The sequence below is a fragment of the Ictalurus punctatus genome, chromosome 15, assembly GCF_001660625.3.
Source record: "Ictalurus punctatus breed USDA103 chromosome 15, Coco_2.0, whole genome shotgun sequence".
Lineage (NCBI taxonomy): Eukaryota > Metazoa > Chordata > Actinopteri > Siluriformes > Ictaluridae > Ictalurus > Ictalurus punctatus.
Window position 1 is genome coordinate 5079462 of NC_030430.2, and position 21597 is coordinate 5101058.

General features: G+C 43.1%; 1 protein-coding gene and 1 long non-coding RNA gene across 11 annotated transcripts; one reads left to right on the forward strand and one right to left on the reverse strand.

Moving 5' to 3' along the window:
* The first annotated feature begins 490 nt into the window (after nucleotides 1–490).
* On the forward strand, nucleotides 491–3006 carry LOC124628943 (uncharacterized). The gene is made up of 2 exons (XR_006983724.2): nucleotides 491–623; nucleotides 2919–3006. It is a non-coding gene; the product is annotated as an uncharacterized LOC124628943 (long non-coding RNA).
* Nucleotides 1362–20498, reverse strand: hipk1a (homeodomain interacting protein kinase 1a). Of its 10 annotated transcripts, none has more exons than XM_017487623.3 (17): nucleotides 20089–20498; nucleotides 18374–19092; nucleotides 14814–15187; nucleotides 14529–14652; nucleotides 13988–14107; nucleotides 13809–13895; nucleotides 13463–13644; nucleotides 13104–13254; nucleotides 12102–12309; nucleotides 11735–11856; nucleotides 10606–10740; nucleotides 8515–8669; nucleotides 8226–8381; nucleotides 7486–7626; nucleotides 6304–6485; nucleotides 6076–6206; nucleotides 1362–3314 (listed from the first exon to the last, which is right to left on the reverse strand). In XM_017487623.3, the coding sequence occupies exons 2-17, from the start codon at nucleotides 19088–19090 to the stop codon at nucleotides 2913–2915; spliced, it is 3387 nt and encodes a 1128-aa protein (XP_017343112.1). In that variant the 5' UTR covers nucleotides 19091–19092; nucleotides 20089–20498; the 3' UTR covers nucleotides 1362–2912. The 10 variants fall into 10 exon arrangements, with proteins under 10 accessions (XP_017343112.1, XP_017343109.1, XP_017343110.1 ...); XM_017487620.3 differs by having other exon boundaries at nucleotides 8515–8672; XM_017487621.3 differs by having other exon boundaries at nucleotides 8515–8672; nucleotides 12102–12306; nucleotides 20089–20497.
* Nucleotides 20499–21597: the final 1099 nt, after the last annotated feature.

Consider the following 21597-nt stretch of genomic DNA (forward strand, 5'->3'; position numbering starts at 1 on the left):
AGACGAAAGCGTTAAAATCGTTCTCATGGCTGGATCGGGAAGGTTGCGATGGAGTTTAACAGGAAACACTGCGAGCACAGCACATCACATCACATCTCTCTCTCTCTCTCTCTCTCTCTCTCTCTCTCACACACACACACACACACACGACACTGTCGCCAAACTTATTAACAAATTCAAAAAGCCTGGAAGTGTTGCGGACCGGCCGAGAAGTGGACGTCCACGAACATCCGCTGACGAAGGCACGACCCACGTGGTGCTGAACAGTCCCCTGTATACGGAGACTCTTGGGACACCCTGTACATATCGTCTATAAAACAAGACAGAGCAGTTTTGACAGAAATCCAGACGTGGAGTTAGATCTGTAACGAGCAAAGGCAACAAAGGAAGAAGCCTTTCAGAGGAAGCAGACTCGAAAGGGAGCCGATCCTCGTCTGGGTGATGACGGAGAGTGCGATTATGACGAATAAGCCTAAAGAACAGACTGAACACACGCACCGGGGGTAAGACAGTACTCCAGCTGGAGGGATGAGCTGTCCGCCTCGCTGCCGCTGGTGCTGGAGATCGTGTGATTTAGCAGGTTGTCTCCATCACCCTCCAGTCGGTCCTCACTATGTGTACTGGTAAAGGGCTTAAACCATCCAATTAAATTAGATCTGACATCAGATTAGAAGTCAAGCTTAAGTCTGGGTCAAACTGTCTAACTACAAATATTAGCATGATTATCAAACTTTTGAATTTTTCATTAATAACCGACTGACTTTTGATGACGAGACTTTTACTCCTTACTAAGACGTACTTAAAAAAATATGATGCTCATTTATTCAGTTTTTTCTTTTAAATGGAGAATTTTTTTTTAAATTTTTTTTTATTTTAGGCTACTAAAAACTAACCAGGTTCGTCTTGAAGAAAACGATAAGCACATACATATCTGTGACCTTTATTTGTCATTTAAAGACTTCGGTCTAGTCTTCTGAGTTTTTGTTCTTTCTACACAATCTCCAGATGCCTCTCGCACAGCTCTAGCTGCATTTCGGGTCAGTGAAACTCAAGCGATACGAAATTTGAAAGAAAATAAACTGCTTTATCCTCAAATGTTTGACAGAGACCAGAAGGTATACACGGTCCTCAGATATAGGGCTTTACAAGATGGGTACTTTTTGAATTCGTTGGTATTTGAGCAGCTTACAACAACAACAAATAATAATAAAATGTAAAAAAATAAATAAATAAATTCATCAGTCTATTCCAAAATCACTGACGATAGCGTTAACATGACGCGTTTCCCAACGCATGAATAAAGCGTCACTCTTGTTTAGTATATTCAAGAAAAACACAAGCTCTCACACACGACCACATGATCAATGTACACTGAAAATGTTTATTGTGCATATACAATATGTATATTTAATCAGGACGTCACCGTAGTTTGGTCTACTTTACACTCCACGTTCTGATAGAAGAGTAGAAACATCCACAACTGCACAAGATTTGATCTATTCTAAACGAACACATGATCAGCCTAAAAGCACCGAAATCACCATCTTCTAGTTAGAGCAGAACGTCCACTAATAAGAAGCTTGTGAAAAGCAGGCTTAGCTCTGCGAACTCGGACTCAACGACACACAATGCACGAGTTTATGAGCAAACACATCCATGTTAACCGTTGTTTTTAAGCGCGATCTACATCACCGACGACACACCACCGCTTCAGAGAACCGCCTTCGTGCGTCGTCATCGTCCTCTTCGTAGCTCGCTCAGTTAATCGTTTCGCTGATGCAGCCTAAAAACATCTGACTATGTAGCGCCTAGGACTCTACATAAACAACATGCGACTGTCAGCACAATATCCATTAACACACACACACACAGAAAAGCAACATAACGAAACACTCATAGAAAATATATTAAAACATAATAAGTGCTAATATAGTCAAAGGCACCTGTAAATAAACAGTTAAAAATGATTAATACATGAAGTCAGTAAACAAAAACAAACAAAAAAAAACAACAAAATTCAAAACAGACCCTATTTGGACGTGATTAGGTTCATCCGGATCGGCCACGACGGTCTTCCTTTCCTTCCTCCTGAAACATCGCAGAACATCATACCCTAACCCGATCGTTTTAATCCCGACGGCACGCGGACTTTACTGCTTCTTGTGCTCGATTTGATTTAATTTTTTTTTTCCATTTGCAACACTGAATTAATCAACGATTAAGAAATCCGAAAAGCACGATGCGGCTGATTCACATCTTACACAATATCATCGAACACCGCATCTTCTAGGAAGATTTAAAAAAAAAGAAAAGAATGATGAGCAGTTGTATCTTTAATCATATAATGTTCATTTTACTGAGAAAAATAAATAAATAAATATCAATTGTAAGCAATCCACTAACGTTCCCGATATTCAAAGCGTCATTTCATATAAAACCCGACATAAACTCCTTCGTCCTGTATTAATTGAATCGTTGTCCGGACGCAAGAGTTTTATTTCGGAGAAGAAGAGTGAAACATCATGACGGGAGTCGCCCGGAGAAACTAATCCCGCCCAAATAGGGTTAAAGTTCATTAAAAACATCTTACCGTCGTTCAATAAGAGCATGATGAAAACTAAAGCGAGAACGTGTTTTGAACGGCACTGATAGTGCTAAATGACATTATTTTTATTATTTATTTATTTTTTTATAGACTCACACCGTCTGTTACGTTTTGAGAACAAAATGTAAACTGATGTCAACTACACATTAGGTCAGACGATCTGATTTAACTCTATGGTTTAACTTAAGCTGCGTTAAAATAAACACTACTACTATGTAAAAACAAAACTAGTATTAAAATAACGATTAAGAAATCCTACAATAATTAAAAGTTCCATAATCAGGTTGGTGTGCTATGTGACCATGTCTCACAGGTAAGGGTACTGGTTGAGTTTCCTCTGGCTGAGGGGGTACGGCTGCCCGGGGAGCTGCTGCTGTTGGCAGTGCGAGGCGGCCGATTGGCCCATCAGCCCCATGGCGCTGCTCTTCTGCAGCAGACTCAGCGAGGCAGAGTAAGGCCCGGTGGCACGCGTGTGCCTGATGGAGGAGGACGAGGAAGAGCCGGCGGAGTTGTGCAGCTGGTCCACGGCCTGCGACACTGAGGCCAGCGCAGCCGAGGCTGGGTAGGCGTACAGGTTGGGGGCGGAGCTAAAGAGCGAAGCCTCGCGTAGCCTGTAGGAGTGCGACGGACCTGCGGGAGGATATGTGGGCTGACGTCTCAGGGATCCGCCCCCTGACCTGTCGTGAGAGGACGTCACAGGCTGCTGGACCTGCAGCGGGAAGACATACAAGGACACAGAACATAAGACTTCTGCTGAGATATATTATAGGCTACATGATGTCTGCTGTCCAAAAAAGTGCTGAGGGCTGTTTTTTTTCCCCCTCCTCTCTCTCTCTCTCTCTCTCTCTCTCTCTCTCTCTCTCTCTCTCTCTCTCTCTCCGCACAGCAAGGCAGATTCAAACTTTTTTCTTTGCAGAAAAGCTGTGCATAACATTGGTACGCAGAATTGATCAGCTCCATTAATCAGCAAAAAAAGAGGGACCACTGCAGTACCATCGCTGATGAGATATTAAATCAGAAGTATTAACAGTATTAACAGTCGCCTTGCTGAGGGTTTTTAAACACAAACTGGAACTCTTACCCTATCAGCGTCATTCCGTGACGACACAATATCTGAATCGTGACGGTCTGCGTAGAGAAAAGCTGAAATCACGCATGGCAACAAATGAGCTCGAGTCTTATTCGTACATAATTACGAGCTTAGTCGTACTGCGTAACGGCGTACATAGAAATCGCATCTATACATATGGCTGAGTTGAAATAACGCCCATAAACGTGGGCTGGTTGGGAAAGCGGTGCTACGTTCCCTGTGTACCTGTCCATCTATCGAGTTCTTAAGAAACTGTGTCTCGGTGTCTTGTCCAGTTACACAAGCGCCTCTGTTACACGCAACATCAGTTGCTACAGATTGTACAAACATCTTTATTTTTCATATTACATCACTGCTCTGTTACAAAAGCGTTCCCCACTGACTAGAACACCATCTTCCAAAAACACTCTATAAAAAGCAACATGAAAAAATAAAAAATAATAGAAATACAAGCACGCACACTATTCATGTGCTCTTTTTCGTATAACAAACAAACAAGATCCAGAGGAACAGTCTGAACAGTACAGTCTGAGCTGCTGCTCCTATCCGTGCCCTACTTTACCCTCAGCCAGCCGTGCTTCTGGCACACTTCTCCGTCTTCATACTCAAATTAATATACAAGCCAAAGGCTGATACTGTCGAACGTCTGACTGATACAAGAGTTGTGTTCATCCATCTGGTTCTCAAGAAACTGGTGAAACATCAGTGACGACTGATCATCATTACTCATTGCCCATACCACTCAGCCCTATTGCACTGTGGATGTTGTGTAGGCTATTTCATACACAGCCTTTCATTATACAGCAAATTGTTGCATGGAATATTGACCTTATTTAACAGCTAACTGGTCTAACTTTTATATTACATACATATACTTGCTTACAGTTACATTTATGCAACACGTTTCTAGACACTCAAAGTGTTTTTTTTTGGGGGGGGTCTCCTGAACCACCACTAGTGTGTAGCATCCATTCGGATGATACGACAGAGAGCATCATGAACCAATGGGGGAATTGCGCCAGGACACCGGGGTTACACCCCCGACTCTTTTACAATAAGTGTCCTGGGATTTTTAATGACCACAGAGAGTCAGGACCTCAGTTTAACGCCTCATCCGAAAAACGGTGCTGTTTTCACAGTATAATGTCCCTGTCACTATACTGGGGCATTAAGACCCACACAGACCACAGGGTGAGCACCACCTGCTGGCCTCACTAATACCACTTCCGGCAGCAACATTAGTTTTCTCCAGGAGGTCTCTCATCCAGGTACATGTCCAGGCTCAACCCTGCTTAGCTTCAGTGGGAAACCAGGCGAGAGCTGCAGGGCGATATGGCTCTGGCTCTAGTTGAGCTTTTCTTAGGAGTATCGAATTGTGTAACACAGTAGGCCTTAAGCTCACCTGGATTTCAGCCTAGCCAATACATTAATGCTTAATGGATCTGCCTGGTTATAAACCCCTTGAGTGTACAGTATGTACAGCAGCTTTGCAAAAAGTACACCGTCACTGCAAATACATCAGCAGCCTTTGTGATCTTGTACCCTACTCTTGCTCCCCGAGTGCGCATAAGCCGACTAACTACTATAAAGGTTGACGTGATCGTCTTCGAATCGTATAATCTGCACGGATTACTGCGCTTTCCGATTTGGATTATCCCGTCGAGTTTAAACCGCTTATTTATTTATTTATTTATTTATTTATTTAAGTCATAGCAAGTTTACAGCATTCAGCAGACGCCCTTGTCCAGAGCGATTTACAGAAGTGCTTCCTCTTGATCAAAAACACGGACTAAGAACGCCATCGAGAACATTTCGTGAAAGCCGGTTGTTTTAAATTATTGCCATTAATTAAAGAATATGAAAGATAAAGAAAGCAAGCCAGAGAGAAGAAAAAAACCTATAAATGACGACAAATAAAAACGAATCAGTCGATTATGAGAAAAGACGTGGTGGCGTATTAACAGAAAAAGGAGTCTGCGCATAGCCGTAAACCATAAACAAACGCCTCAGCTGAAGATTTAGCGCTTGCTTACTATTATTATTATTATTATGATGTATTCTTGAATATTCCTATTGCCACAGAAGTGAGTCACCTCTGCCTTTGAGCCTTCCTTTCCTGTCAATACACCTGAACTTTTACATTTTGTGGGCATCGCTATATACACATGTGCTGGGTCAGGACCACACTTCGCACACCAGTATGAAGAAAATCAGTGTTTCCAAAACTTCTAAATCCAGATACATTTTTTTACCTTGGCTTACGCAAATATTAACTCACAATTGGACTAAAAGATTGACAAATGATGCACAACATATGAAAATCTCCGCTGGTGTCTCTGGGGTGTGAGCGACAGTGTAATCCACAGCAGACTGGCTCTACCTGACTCAGGTTGAGAGGCTGTGTTTTGGTGGTGACGGTTCTCTGATGCCGCTCGCTGCTGGACAATCCTGAGCGAGACGACTGGAGGGCTGAAGTCTTCTTCGATTTCACGGATGCTGTGCTGCTTTGCTCTGAAACATAAAACAAAACAAAAAAAATCACATGAGAACATAAACGAGAGAACCGTCGTTTTTAAATCAGGATTACTGTGATGCAGTGATGACGTACCGCTGGTCGCCCCCTCCCACGTCTGAGTCTTCAGCGAGGGCATCACTACAGCCAGGGACTTGGAGGCTTGTCCGCTGGTCTCGGGCAAGCGTTTCGGACTGAGAGGGCTGCAGGTGGACGAGTCCGAGTCCTGAGAGTCGTGCACCGTCACGCAGCTGATGACGTTCGCACGCTGGTTCGCACTGCGGATGAGGGATTATACGCATAGATTTGTCGATGCTTGGTGCTTTTAAACAGCGTGTTCATCCATAAAACAATGACAGAACAGTGCTGAGAAGACTCAGGCTGAAGAACAGGAGTAACATGGACAGGTTGAGATTTTTATTGGCTGTGGGCAAGGCTGTGAAGCCCAAGACGACATTTTTCTCGTGGAGACAGGGTGAGAGAATGACGTACGGGACGTGTATCACTGTAAGTCTTTAACAATTATTACATTAGAAGATTATTTCTCTAACGATAATCTCGAATGCGTTCCAGTCTATAAGATTATCACAGAGGTCTCAAGCATCTGATCTTAAGTGCTGGAGGTGGGCACAGAGTAAGTATGCCCATCTATAACGCAGGCTCACATGATGTGTGATATTGGGTTAACTGCTACTGATCTGGATACTTGTGCAGCTCTCACAGCTGTTTGGGTTCAGGATTGCAAACTGTAATTGCATGAGAATGAACATGTGAGTGTAGGATTAGGATTTAATCCTGAATAAGAATAAAGATTTTCACCAATATTCCTTGTTTTTGTTTATATTTGCCACTCTTTCTGTCACTGGCAGAATTATATCTTAACATCCATGTTATAGAAAATCTCTAGTTATATAATTCTAACTGGCACATAATCAGGCCGGTGGCATGGCCCTGGAGGACTGCTCCTTTCACAACCCCAGCGTGCTAGCGCGCATAATTGTTTTGTTTCGAAAATTATTTTTCAATCAGTCCAAATGATCTTGTCATATAAATAGTGCTCCGAGGAAACCGATCCACGGTACTTTGATCACACCGACGGATGGGATTTCACTGGGATTCGTAAGTAGTACTTGAAATTTCCTTTGGGATAAAATACTTGAGCCTGTTTCTACTCGAAAGGTAATGACTTCTGAATGAGCACTTTCTCCTGCTGAATAAGCAATGAAAACGCTGCACAATGCACAGCGGTTACGAGGCAGAGCAATAAATGCCAATCACCTTGCGGGCGGGACTTTGGCATCGTCTTCGTCCTCCGTGTCACTGGGAATGGTGATGATGCTGACGGCTGGGCTGGGCGTGTCCGAAATGATAATCGGCTGTGAAGGGTCACCGCTGGTGTGCGGCGCAGAGGACGTGGGCCTGCAGAGCACAACAACTCAATCACACTCTGTACAGTATGTATTTGAATATTAATCAGCAAACATTAATATTCAAACAGTAGTGCTACGCTACGAGATAGTCTGGTATAAATCAAGGAAGCTGAAAAGTAAAGAAAGGCGACAATACCATAATCCTATCATAAAGCTTAATGTTTCATAATCCTTGTGTTTGACCCACAGTAGCTTCACTTCCCAAATCTGCCCTTTCTAATCCCAAATCCCTTCATAAAAAATATATATTATATATATATATACACACATATATACACACACACACGTGTGTGTGTTCACTACATAGACTATAATTCACAGGTACTACATAACCTGTGTAGTTTTAGATCCACTTACAGAAAAAGCATGACTCCAATAAATGGAAATGATATCTTTCTATATTTAATTAGAAAAGAATGACAAAATATGTGAAAATAAAGCATGCCATAAACTGCACGTATTTTTCCAATCCTATTTGATCACGTTACGCCACAAGGTCCATCACAAACATCCAAATTTGGATTATTTGCCTTTGAAAGTTGTAAAAAAAAAAAAAAATTCTAAATTAGCCCACTAGTTATTCCTCACCCGTCTCTGCTCTCTGCATGGCGCACTTTTGACCTCTTGACCCCGCTCTGCTGTGCCCGACTGTTGGCTGCGCCGGAGTTGAGAGTCTGTGAGGTCATGTGGCATCCCTGTGCAGCATCCTGCTGTGCGACATCACACTGGCCGCCATGTCGCCCCCTGATGGAGCGCAGAAACAGCACGGTAACGGCACAAGAATAAACAAACATATGCACTCACTCAATACGCTTAAGTCCAAGTCTAAGAATTATGGGTACAGGTCAAAAGTGTGTGCTGGGAGAGTGGCACAAACCTCCAACTGGCACTGGACTGACTCGATCCATCAGCCAACAGAGAACTCATAGGAGAGTCAGCAAGGACAGGCTGACCGGTGCCATGGATGGCCATGCCTGGCATCTGTTGCCATGCCGACGGGATGAGGATCTGCTGTGTGCCCGCAGGCCAGCCCTGCTAAAAAACACACACAACAAACAGAAGCATGCAATTATTACTTGGGTTTTTAGATGAGAATTCGTTTTTGTTATTTCAAGGTCGGGACGTCTGTCGAATGGCACGTGTAGGACAAGCACATGCAGCACAGAGACAGAGAGTGGAGTCAGTCAGGCAGTTGCTCTAATACACGGAAAGTGTCTCCAACAAGCTCACAGGAAACCATGCACAAATCTACAGCCTTGGAAAAAGGGAGGAAAAAAAAAACCTGTCAGAGCCGTGGCTAAATCTGCTCTCAGCATGCCTGCGAGTCCTTCTCACGTGGACAGTGTTAATCAGCCCCCGAGTGGCTGAAATACACCGCAACCAGCGGTGAACCTGGTGCACGCGTGACAAAAAAAATTCACCTTATAATTTAATACGAGACAAGTCAAATCAAATCACAAACATTTTCCCGCTCCAGCTTCATTCAGAACAGTCCCTAACATGTTCCCTAAGTTTGACGTGTCCTTCTGCAGACTTGGAAGGTCTTGGTTGCAGCTGGCAAGAAAACTAAAGCGGAGGATGAGAAGGTGAGAGAAGCGTCTTGTTTAGTCACATGATCGGGTTTTGGAATAAAAGGATTTTTATTTTAATCAATAAATTTTGCATTGGAAGTTTCCACCAAAGTAAGAGGCACAGAGGTGAGGCCGTGCTAGCTACATGGAAAGTGATGCTCAAAAAGGACCTAGAAATGAGAAAATTAAATGTTAGAAATGTCAAGAAAATAAACAAGCAAACAAACAAACAAAAAAAGTCAATTGCTTAATAAATTCATTAATTCAGTTTTGTCCAACAGACTCCACCTTTAGCTCAGTCAGAGTCAACATAACGGCACCGCTCGTTATTCCTCAAAGCTGCATATGGTCAAATCTAGTTGTAAACATAAGCAGACACAAACGGTTGTTAGTCATCAATTTAATCTTTGGCGTATGATCTGTATGATCAACCTGGCATCTTGTCGGAGAGCGTGTAAATCGTACAAGTGTATAAAGCAGAGCGCAAATCCATAATTGTCCATATTACGCCTACATGGTAGCATGAAGTTCAATAAAAACAAAGGACTGCGAAAGACAAACATATTGAACCATCTGTTCCTCTGCTGAAACAGCTGATTTATTTATTTTGGTTTTTTTTTTGAAGCTTCAGAAAAGAATATTTTTATTTGCAGCAACAAAGTTGGAAGCACACAGTTGTATAAAACATCTTTGGATGCTGCATCATTAGAATTTCCCTCCACTGGAACCAAGAACCCGAACCTGTTCCAGTATCACAATACCCCTGTTAACAAAGCGAGCGCCACGAAGACATGGTCTGCCAAAGTTGGAGTGGAAGAACTCAAGTGTCCTGCACCGAGCCCTGATCTCAACCCCACTGAACACATCTGGGATGAACTGGAACACCGGTCAAAAGTTTAGACACACCCATTCTTTATTTTAATTTTTTTCTGTCCACATTTTATAATAATAATAATAATAATAAAGTCATCAAAACTCTGGAGTAACACAAATTGCTTAAAAAGCTTTTTAAGATCATGAGAAACGTTGCAGTTGAGTGTCCACAAACTTTTGACCGGTAGTGTACACACACACACATATATATATGTATATATATATATAAAACAAGTGTGAAACCTAATAAACTGTTTCAACAGAGGTGTACTTTCAGGTCACATGACATTTATCTTATACTACCACATATGTATTTAGTGTGTGTGTGTGTGTGTGTGTGTGTGTGTGTAGCAGTAATAGCGCAGGCTGGGTGAAGCCACATGCGTCCCATCATGCTGTGTCTGCTACCCCTCGAGCGAGCTGGACAGGAGGGGAGGAGAGGAGAGGAGAGGGAGGGATTGGCGGAGGAGAGAACAGGTTTTAGAACAGCAGGGGGCTGTGAGGGAGCCGTGGTATGGCTTTACCAGCATGGCTGTGCTCGGCTTCAGGTGCCCTGCTATCGCAGACGAACGGCTCAATGCTAGGGGCAGTGGGTACAGGGGGGGCACTCCTGCTGCAGGGGGGTGCAGGGCAGCGACCATCAGTGGTGTGCAGGAGCCCTGCAGGGGGGGTATGGAGGGGTGTGAGGAAGGAGGAGGGGGTTGGAGGAGGTTAGAACACACCGTATTGGGGAAGAGGAGAGAGTGACTCGCCAATTCGTTTCATCAAACACCATCGTGAGAACACACACACGCACGCACGCACGCACAGAGAGCCATAAAAAAGAAGGGGAAATCATTATTAGTTCATTAAAATTTATGCAGTCTTGTATGACTGTAATACTGACAATTAAGGACAAAAGAACCATATGGACAGTACTCATTTCTCAGAGTGATCTCTGTAATTAAAATGAAACTCTGTGCATCCTGATGGCTGGGAATTAAAATAGGATGAGTGAGACTCTAGCTGTCATTTTCCTGCAAACCCTGGAACATCTGGAGACATGGTCATATTACTGGGTCATGAATTTAGTCAGAGAAAATGACTATCACGACACTGTGGCATATGCCAACGTAAACGAGGCTTTGTTGCGCGGCATCCGTTGTTCCGAAGCGTTTTCTCTGAGTACACAGAACAAGTAAAAAAAACAAGATTCTAATTCAATAGACAAGATCTGCTTGGAAAAATAAAATACAGATGTTTATAGTGAGAGGATTTCAAACCAACCTGGATGGAATTTTTAATTTTTTTATTATAAATAAATAAATAAATACATAAGAAGTGCACCTGTAAAACGTAAACTTTGCCCACTTACCTACCTAAAACTAATTCATTCTTTAAGGGACAGGGAAAACATACGACAAAGAAAACAGTGATATTAAAAATCTTGTGAAATCTGTTCCACATTTCTAAGAGACTGAAGTATTGAAGACGTTACAAAACTAAAAAATAAAACTCTAGCAAGCACCGTCGGTTTACTCAAAACTGAATAACACACATAGGACCGCTGTTCCATCCCACAAATCATCTCATTAAAACATGTTGAATGCACAAAAGAGTGGAAGACTACTAAATCCAGGTACACACACACACACACACTCTCTGCAGTGTTACCTGTGTCAGCATGCTGGGCTGGATGTGCAGGGACTGAGCGGACTGGTTCTGGGGGACCATGGGGACAGAGTTGTCCATCCGCACTGGATATCCCGAGTGCTTACTGGAAGGCTGAAGTCCTGCTGGGATAAAGAGACAGAATTTTACAGTCATTCCCAACCAAGATAATCGCAGCACAAGCAAAATCAGGGCTTCATTTCAACTATTCAGTTCTCGGATATAACTAGATATATGTGTGCGGGTGTGTATCTGTGTGCGTGTAATATATATATATATATATATACACATACATATACACACACACACACACACACACAGATACACACCTGCACACATATACACATACACACAGTAGTAGTAGTAGGACCTTGTATAGTGGGTGGGCAGACGATGAGGGTCTGCTGGAAGGGTTCAGTCTGAGTGCACAGCTGCGTGTGTCTGGTCTGCAGTGGGACGCTCTGCTGGGTCAGACCCGGGATGTTGATGGTGGCCTGCTGGTACAGACCCGGCTGGTAGTTGAGCAGAGGAACGTTGCTGCTCAGAGACAGAGACTGGCCACCAGAGGGCGCCATCTGCTGAAAGACAAAAGGAGAGAAGCTCATGGGCGTGGTGCTCAAAAGGAAAGTGATCTGAATGCTATAGACTATTTCCCCCCCAAAAAAAACAAACAAAAAAAAACACTTGATTTAGAGGTGGTGCTAAAAGGAAGGAACTGACTATGCTCTGTTTTGGGAAAGATCATGTGTTCACACCAGGTAAAAATCAGCCTGCTGCTTTTCATTGCTCATTTTACTCTCTAATAAAGAACGATAACCGATTGTCACTAAAATATACTTCATTGTTTTTTACATAAACATTAGCAAACTAATCTAATCTCTCTTATTAACCAAATTAGCCAAATAATTTAATAAAAATGGTGTTTCTTGGACACATTTATTGACCTGGGTTCATTTCCTATTTTACACTCTGCTCTGGATCGGCCATACTGGTGTTTTCCTCCGTCCTCCTCCGAGAAAATGACCCACTCATTCAGCAGTCATCTGATTTTAGTTTCAGACCCGTCCAGATGCACGCGTCTGTGAATTTCTCTGCCGTTGAAAAAGAAAGATGTCTGCTTGCTGCTCCTTGCTGTATTTAGTCTCACAGAGCATGCATCAGTTTGACCGCACGCACACCATGTTGCGAAAGGAGTTAGATCGTATGACCGTGTGACCCGACCCCCAGACGTCAGTATGGAAACATGACCACGCTGTTGTCTGTGTAAACTCATGCAATCACGGACGCATGGATATGGATACAGACTAGGATTAAACTGAATGGAAAAAAATGCTTGAGGACTTCAAGGTCGTATATGAGTTTGTGTGCCCACCTGACTGTGCTGACTGAGCTGGCTGCTGAAGGTCACGGTGAGGTTGGTGGCTGCACTCGGCCCGCTGCTGTTGCTGAAGAGGTTCTTGTTGTTGTCGAAGGCGGTGCATCGGCGTTTACAGATCTCCATATTTTGGAAACAGGACTTTACACTGTGCAAAGACAAAGAAATGAAGGGGGAAAAAAAAACATTCCTATTAAAAACCCCTGCTACAAAAAGGGACACCAAAGAGCTCAGGTGTAACGTTTATAGAGACTTCAAATAAGAATAATTTTGTTCATTTCGCTGTCGAATATATCAAATGCACTTCCATATCCTACATGCTATTTTATAAACGCGCCCCGGTAGGAGCAGCTTACTGTGCGCTGTGGGGAAAGTGCAGAAGATGGGTCATGGTTACAAACGAGTGGTTAAGGGTCTTCGTCGGGGTGATCCGTTTATCTGCGTCAAGAGCGAGCATCTTCTTTAGCAAGTCGATAAACTCCCGCCTGTCCGCCTTCTCCGCCAAAACGTCCGTGCCTTCTAGATTCGTCATGTTAACCTGCAGCCGAGAAGAGACGGGTACATATACACGGGTGTCACGTTCTGCATGGCTAGAGAGCGAAATATTCTTCGCCTTTAACGAAGAAACTGTAGTAAATTAGTTTATTCAGCATTTTTTTTAATGCTATAAAATGATTAGGTACGAAAAAAAAAAACAATGACCTGCATCATGTCATCAAGGCAGTTGAAGATATACTTCCGAGCCTCTTTGGACTTGGCGCCAAGCTCCGACTCGTGCTCTGCCGGCGTCTAAATAAAAAAAATATGATACATTTATTCAACTTTAGGATTAATTTTCATTACGAGTTAATAAATGAAATAAAAAGACGCAGCTAAAAGACCTTGAGCCTCCACAGAGGGTAGCTGGCATCTGGTCCTCTGTGGAAGAACCGGCTAGTCTTTGTTCCCGCGCTCAGGAGGTACTCCGCTGGTAAACCTTGTGTTTGCGAGATGTAACGGATCTGCGACAGTACAACGCCGAAAGTGAATTATTCTCCTTAACATTGGAGGGCATGAACATAGTACCGCTATTCCTGCGCGCTCATTCTCTCACTAACAAATCCGTGTCCTAAACATCAGATCGTTATAAATATCCATCACTAGTGTGATCGCAAAGCGAATTAAATCCTACACAGTTTCACAATGGACGAATGAACTACAGAGCTACGAGGTTGAAATAGTCGGTGTGCGTTTTAATAATTCTGTATATCAAACAAAGCATGTAGAGACACCGACAGGATGAAAGTCTACTAGATTCCACAACAAATAAATAAATAAATAAATACGCCTTTTCCCTTGCTCTCTATATTCGTAGATATTCACATATTAAAATGAGGCAGAAGGCACATCCTTAACGTATCCAGCATTAAACCCTGTGCCGACCTGATCGTACTCGGAGGCGCCGGGATAAAGTGGCCAGCCGAGGAAGAGTTCGGCGATGACGCAGCCCAGAGACCACATGTCGATGGCCTCGCAGAACGGCAGGCCCAGGATGATCTCAGGAGCTCTGCGAGAAAACACAACGGGTTCTTTAGCAGGTGGAAATCATTAAAAAAGATGTCAAAGATAACAGGAAATAGAAGTGAATAGAAGGAAATAAAATGATGCCATTATGTTATATCATATGCAGTGTGTGTGTGTGTGTGTTGGAAGCCAGTGGTCAATCACCGGTAGTATCTGGACTGCAGGTAGGTTGAACACACAGCCTTCGAGACGTGGCTGGCCGAGCCGAAGTCGATGACCTTGACCCGGTACGGCTGCCTGATGGGGTCCACCAGCATGATGTTCTCGGGTTTGAGGTCGGCGTGGATCAGACCCAGGCTCTTGAGCTTCATCAGCGCGGTGGCCACCTGCTGCAGGACGGGCCGGATGCACTTCAGCATCAGCGGGCTGAACTTGCTGTGCTTCAGGAAGTCATACAGGTTCTGCTCCAGCATCTCGAACACCAGGCACGTGTGGTTCTTGTGCTGAAAGCACTCATACGAGCGCACGAAGTTGAACTCGTCGGCGTTTTCCGTGCTCAACCGGCTCAGGATGCTCACCTACGGAAACGGATGGAGTCGAAACGTTTAAAGACACGGCTACACAGGTGAAGCTTTAGCGCTGCTACCAGACATCACCTTGTTTCTGAAACTGATCATCTTTACTCCTCAATTTTCAGACCTCCATCCAGCCGTTTTTGGCCATCAAGTTGTATTTCCAAGGCCACATAGATGTCTATAGAGTGCTGTGAAAAAGTATTTGCCCCATCCTGATTTCTTCTGCTTTTGTGTACATCTTGTACTAAATAGTTTTAGATTTTCAAACAAATTTTGAATGATTTATTTTTATCGAAGCAACAAAAAAATTATTATCCAACACCTATCACCCATGTGAAAAACTAATTGCCCCCTTAAAATTAAAATCTGTATATGCCACCTATACAATAACTGCAACACTTCCGATAACTGGAGATCAGTCTTTCACAGCACTGTGGTGGAATTCTGGTTCACTCTTCATTGCAGAACTGCTGAAGTTCAGCCACACTGGAAGGTTTTCGAGCCTGAACTACCCGTTTAAGGTCCTGCCACAGCACCTCAATCGCTTCAAGTCAGGACCTTGACTAGGCCACTCCAAAACTTTAACTTTTTTTTTTTTTTTTTTTTAGACATTTAGAGATGGACTTACTCCTGTGCTTTGAATAATTCTCTTGCTGCATAATCCAGTTACGAGTTATGAGTCTTGAGTTTCGATTTATGGACTTAAGACCGGACATACTCGTTTAGTATTTTCTGTTAGAGAGCAGAATTCATGTTTCCCTAAGTTACTACAACTTGCCCAGGCTCTGAAGCAGAAAAGTATCCCCACACCATCACACTTCCTCCACCATGCTTGACCATAGGTATGACAACCTTTTTGTGGAATTCAGTGTTTGGTTTATGCCAGATGTAATGGGACCCGTCTTCCAAACAGTTCCACTTTTGATTTATCAATCCACAGAAGATTCTCCCAAAAGGTTTGAGGATCAAGGTGTGTTTTGGCAAAATTCAGACGAGCCTTAATGTTCTTCTGGGTTAGCAGTGGTTTTCACCTCGCCTCTCTTCCATGGATGCCATTATTGCCCAGTGTCTTTCTGATAGTGTAGTCATGAACAGGGACCTTTCTTGATGCAAGAGAGGCCTGTAGGTTCTTTGATGTTGTCCTTGGGTCTTTTGTGAATTCCTGGATGAGTCGTTGCTGTGCTCTTGGAGGAATTTTAGAAGGTCGGCCACTTCTGGGAAGGTTCACTGCTGTGCTGAGTTTTTCCATTTGGAGATAACGGCTCTCACTGTGGTTCTTTGGAGTCCCAGAGCCTTTGAAATAGCTTTGTAACCCTTCCCAGACTGATGTATTTCAATCACCTTCTTCTTCATCATCATTTCTGGAATTTCTTTCAACTTCAGCATAGTGTGTTACTGGGCAAGATCTTTTAACCAACTTCATGCTGCTGAAAGTTTTATTTGTATGTTGATTTGATTGAACAGGGTTTGCAGTAATCAGGCCTGGTTGCGTCTAGTCCAGCTGAACCCCATTATCAGTGCAGTCTTTTTGAGGATTTGAGGAACCAGTAACTATGGGATTAGCAAATACCTTTTCACACAGGCCCAGTTGGTATTTGATAACTTTTTTTGTTTCAATAAATAACATTATCATTTATGAACTGTATTGTGTGTTTACTCAGGCTGCCTTTGTTTTACCTTAGATTTAGTTTTAATTTCAGAAACTATTTAATACGAGATCTACACACAAACAGAATAAATCAAATACATTTTCACAACACCGTATGTGTGTTTATTATTTCAAAGGGTCTGACTGTTTGGATCTGTACAAACAGCAGACAACAAACTGACTCTAAATGGGTGATTTAACCCTCTTACCCCTTAGTTCCCACAGTATTATGTCCCACAACCCTATATTCCCCAGAGAAACAGCACGCCAACCCTGAGTTCCCAGGCCAAAATTGGCCCCAAAATCAACATTTTAATTTGAACATTTTTAGGCCTTGAAACAACTTATAATAATGTATTTGTGTAATATTACTTTGAAAATGAAGCAGTTCAGTGTTTTTACTCCACTTAGAGCACAATTCCTAACTAGAGAAATTACGAAAAATGCTCGCTAAAATCCTTCTACTCATTTAGAAGTACCATACGAGCATCAGCGTGGTCAGTGCCTCTGAATAAATTCAAATAAATAATAAATAAATAAATAAATAAATAAATAAATGCATTTTAACGCCAAAAGTCAAGTTTCTGGTGATAATCAGACCAGCTGGTAGTGTTTTCACGAATGCACAGAGATGGTCAGGTCATGACTTCAGACCCCTGCAGTGTCAGTCGCACTGATTGATGCTGAAGATGAAGACGGATCAGGGTCTGAATCAGGAGAGTTTGCGTCTCTATCAGTTTCGGTTTCAACATCGCCTGAACTTTCACTGCTGTCACGATCTAGAATCCTCGCTCTCACCTGTGTAACTGTGTATGTTTTCTCTCTTTTTTTCTTCACTGGTTTAGATGTACCTGTGTTCACTTTAGGTGTAACTTTAGCTGGAACACGATTAGCTTTTCGCTTTGGCATTTTTAGTTCACTTCTACTATTACACCAATATTCACGCTTGGATCTTCATCGTAATGCCGGCGTAATAACGTAATCACGTTGTGATGTCATCAACCTTCCGGGTTAAAAAATAATAATTAAATAAGTAAGGAATAATAGCAGAGTAATGCCGGTACACCGGCCAAACGGGGATAATGTTTACACTGTAAAGCCGCTATATCGGCCTTACGGGTATTTGGCAAAGACGACCAAGTCGGTTTATCGTCCTTATGGGAATAGATCAAAGACGGGCAAGCCGGCTTTACGGCCATACGGGGTAAGAGGGTTAAATGACAAACGTGAAACGGAAAATCAAATTATCTTTGCGATCGCGAGTTTGAATCCCGAGTAAGCCACACCCATGCGTGGCCGGGTCCAAGAGAGCGAAACTGCCCGTGCTCTGTGTGTGGGAGGAATGGCACACTCTCGCTCTCTCCCCTGTCAATCACGGGCATCTGTGAGCGTGTGTATACGGAAGGGGGCGGATAGCGCTTTCCTACGAGTGTGCTACAGTGCTTAAAAGATGTGTCACTGTGGCTGAATTATGGAAAATAACAAAAAAAATTTAAACATTTTTATAAAATTGGGTTGGAAATACTGAAGTTTATCTTCACCTCGATTTGACCCTGTCGAGCGTAAGACGGATGGTTTTTGAGGATCTTGATGGCCACGATCTCGTTGGTGCCGCGCTTCCAGCACTTGGCGACCTGTCCGAAGGTGCCGCGTCCAAGGAACTCCAGCACCTCGTAGCTGTTGGAGACGGAGCAGAGGATCTCGTGCTGCACCAGCTGGTAGTCGCCCTCACTGTGAGAGTTGCTGCTCTTGGCTGTGGAGGTGGAGTGAGTGATAGACTGTGCCGTAGTGGTGCCTCCTCCTCCTCCTGCTCCGCCAGCCCGGTTGGACAGCACAGGGGCAGAGAGCTCTTCCAGGATCTGCACGCTGTCGCTGCTCTCCACCTCCTCGCTCTTCCTCTTCACACCGCTCTGCTTTTGGTAAGCGTCTTTGCCCCGGTGTCCTGACAACGTCGATGAGGACGAGGAGGAGGAAGATGAGGAGGAGGAAGGCCCAGGGACGCTGCCGGTGCTGTCGGCTGCTCGTACGACCGTGTGCTCGCGGCCGGCGTTGGAAGAAGGAATGCCGAGGCCGTTAGAGCCATAATTGGAGTTGAAATCCGGAGCTGAGGGCGAGGACGTTCCGGATTGTCCCGGGCTCTGCAAACCATAACTGTTTTCGCCATCCCATGCAGGCTTCTCCAGCTTGAGCTTCTTTGAGCGTGAAAGACCACTGGAGGAAACCGAGGGGGAGGAGAACGCCTGGAGTTGTGAGGCCATAGCTGAAGGGAACACGGACAACGTTAATACAGAACACATACAGTCCTGAGACTGAATCTGAGCTCAGTGAGAAAAATACACCTTAAAGTTACACCCTCACACACCGCCATTTTTCAACTTAGTGTAGAACAGTCCAGAATTTTTATAATAACGCTTTAATCCGTCCATCGCGCAGTCCGCGTGCACCGGCTTCAACGAGGAAGATGTATAACGAGCTTCAGCACTTCACAAAAGTCTATCACAATGTTTATCACCACCATAAGAGACCATACCATCATTCCTACTATCACTAGCATAATTCCATTCCCAACACACACACACACACACACACACACACACACAATACTGCTGATATATTGTCCCACATGAGACCATTTTAAATTAAATTAGTCAAAAACGAACAAAAATAAATAATCAGATTTTGATTTGTAGATTATTGTGCGCGCGTGCACACACACACACAAAATACAAAAATGAAGACACAGAAAGGATGCCTCGTTGCCATGACAACCGTGAATTTCTTCCTAGAGACAAGAAAATAATAATCATGACATGATTTCAAGGTAATTTATTAACAACCAGGCTCCAAAATCTATATATTTAACAGGAAATTGTTCACTCGTCATGTTTTTTTGTCCACTTTTGTAGCCGAGTACAAACCAATAGCGGCTATTTAAATTCGCCACGGCGTTGTAGGTTAGCTAAACAAGTTAGCACTTTAAAAACAAAAACAAAAACAATAACAACAACATAACATCACATTATTGACCGAAATTAAATATAAGGAGCCCCAGGGAAATAAAAAGCTTTATAGAGAAATATCACCAGCTATGAGTTTAGAGTTAGCAAGGTTACGGGTGAAGCTAAAAGCTAACACGGCTCTGGTCAAGCGCACCTCAGTGTAGCACAAACATCATTCTGTTTACAGTTTGAGGGAGGCTAGTTAACATTAGTTAATATTAGTTAAGTAGCTAGTTAGCTGTTTATCTTCATCTCACCTGATTACACCAATTTCCTCAAGCCCGACTCTTCGCCCTGCTAGGCCTCATTTCCCAAAATAACTCGATAACGTTATTATCCGCAAAATCCATCTCGTCTGACTTTAACCGATGACACACAGAGTAGAGCTGCATTTTTCCGACGTAAACACGGCCTCAGAGGCATCCTTTCCCACTGTGAACCGGCCCGCTGTAGCCCCTCACACAACACAAACCACCAGGAAGAACCGCGCCCAATCCACTCTCCACTACACTAAACATTGTGCCTACGTAGTGCGTGATGCCGCAAACGTACACGCATCAATATGCCACCTACTTAGTCGACTAGTCCGCGGTTTGACACCCAGCCCTGTGCTTACAGGTCATTGTGCTTGCTGTTTAATTACTTTCTTTAGAACAGAGCTCAAACACTGTAGTGAAGTTGGTGTGACGTTGGACGTTCGATATTCGCGGAAATTAAGGGACCGTCTCTAAAGTTACATACGACATTGTTAAACACGTTTCCAACTTCAATAGCATTTGAAGGGAATGACTTACAGTCATATAACCAACTGTAAAGTGTTCATCTAGGTGTCAGGTATAATGCACACCTTTTAGATTTCTGATATTTAACAAAATAGACTCTCAAATCATATATAAATATCGCCATGTATTTTATTACTGCATGGGCTCATACACAAAATATACCATCATTTAAAGCTCAATAGCATTTGAAGGGAATGAATTACAGTCACAAGACCAACTGTACAGTGTTCGATTTCTGATATTTAACCCTACAATGCATGAACCAAAAAAACCTTCACAAATGCATAAAGGGGGTCAAATCCCGTACTGGATTGAATGGTTTTCTTCAAAAAAATAGATGTCCTATTAATGAAATAATATATATATATATATATATATATATATATATATATATATATATATATATATATATATATATATATATATACACATATACATATACATACATACATACATACATACATACATACATACATACATACATACACACACAGACACAGTATCTCACAAGTGAGTACACCCCTCACATTTTTGTAAATATTTGATTATATCTTTTCATGTGACAACACTGAAGAAATGACACTTTGCTACAATGTAAAGTAGTGAGTGTACAGCTTGTGTAACAGTGTAAATTTGCTGTCCCCTCAAAATAACTCAACACACAGCCATTAATGTCTAAACCGCTGGCAACAAAAGTGAGTACACCCCTAAGTGAAAATGTCCAAACTGGGCCCAAAGTGTCAATATTTTGTGTGGCCACCATTATTTTCCAGCACTGCCTTAACCCTCTTGGGCATGGAGTTCACCAGAGCTTCACAGGTTGCCCCTGGAGTCCTCTTCCACTCCTCCATGACGACATCACGGAGCTGGTGAATGTTAGAGACCTTGTGCTCCTCCACCTTCCGTTTGAGGATGCCCCACAGATGCTCAATAGGGTTTAGGTCCGGAGACATGCTTGGCCAGTCCATCACCTTCACCCTCAGC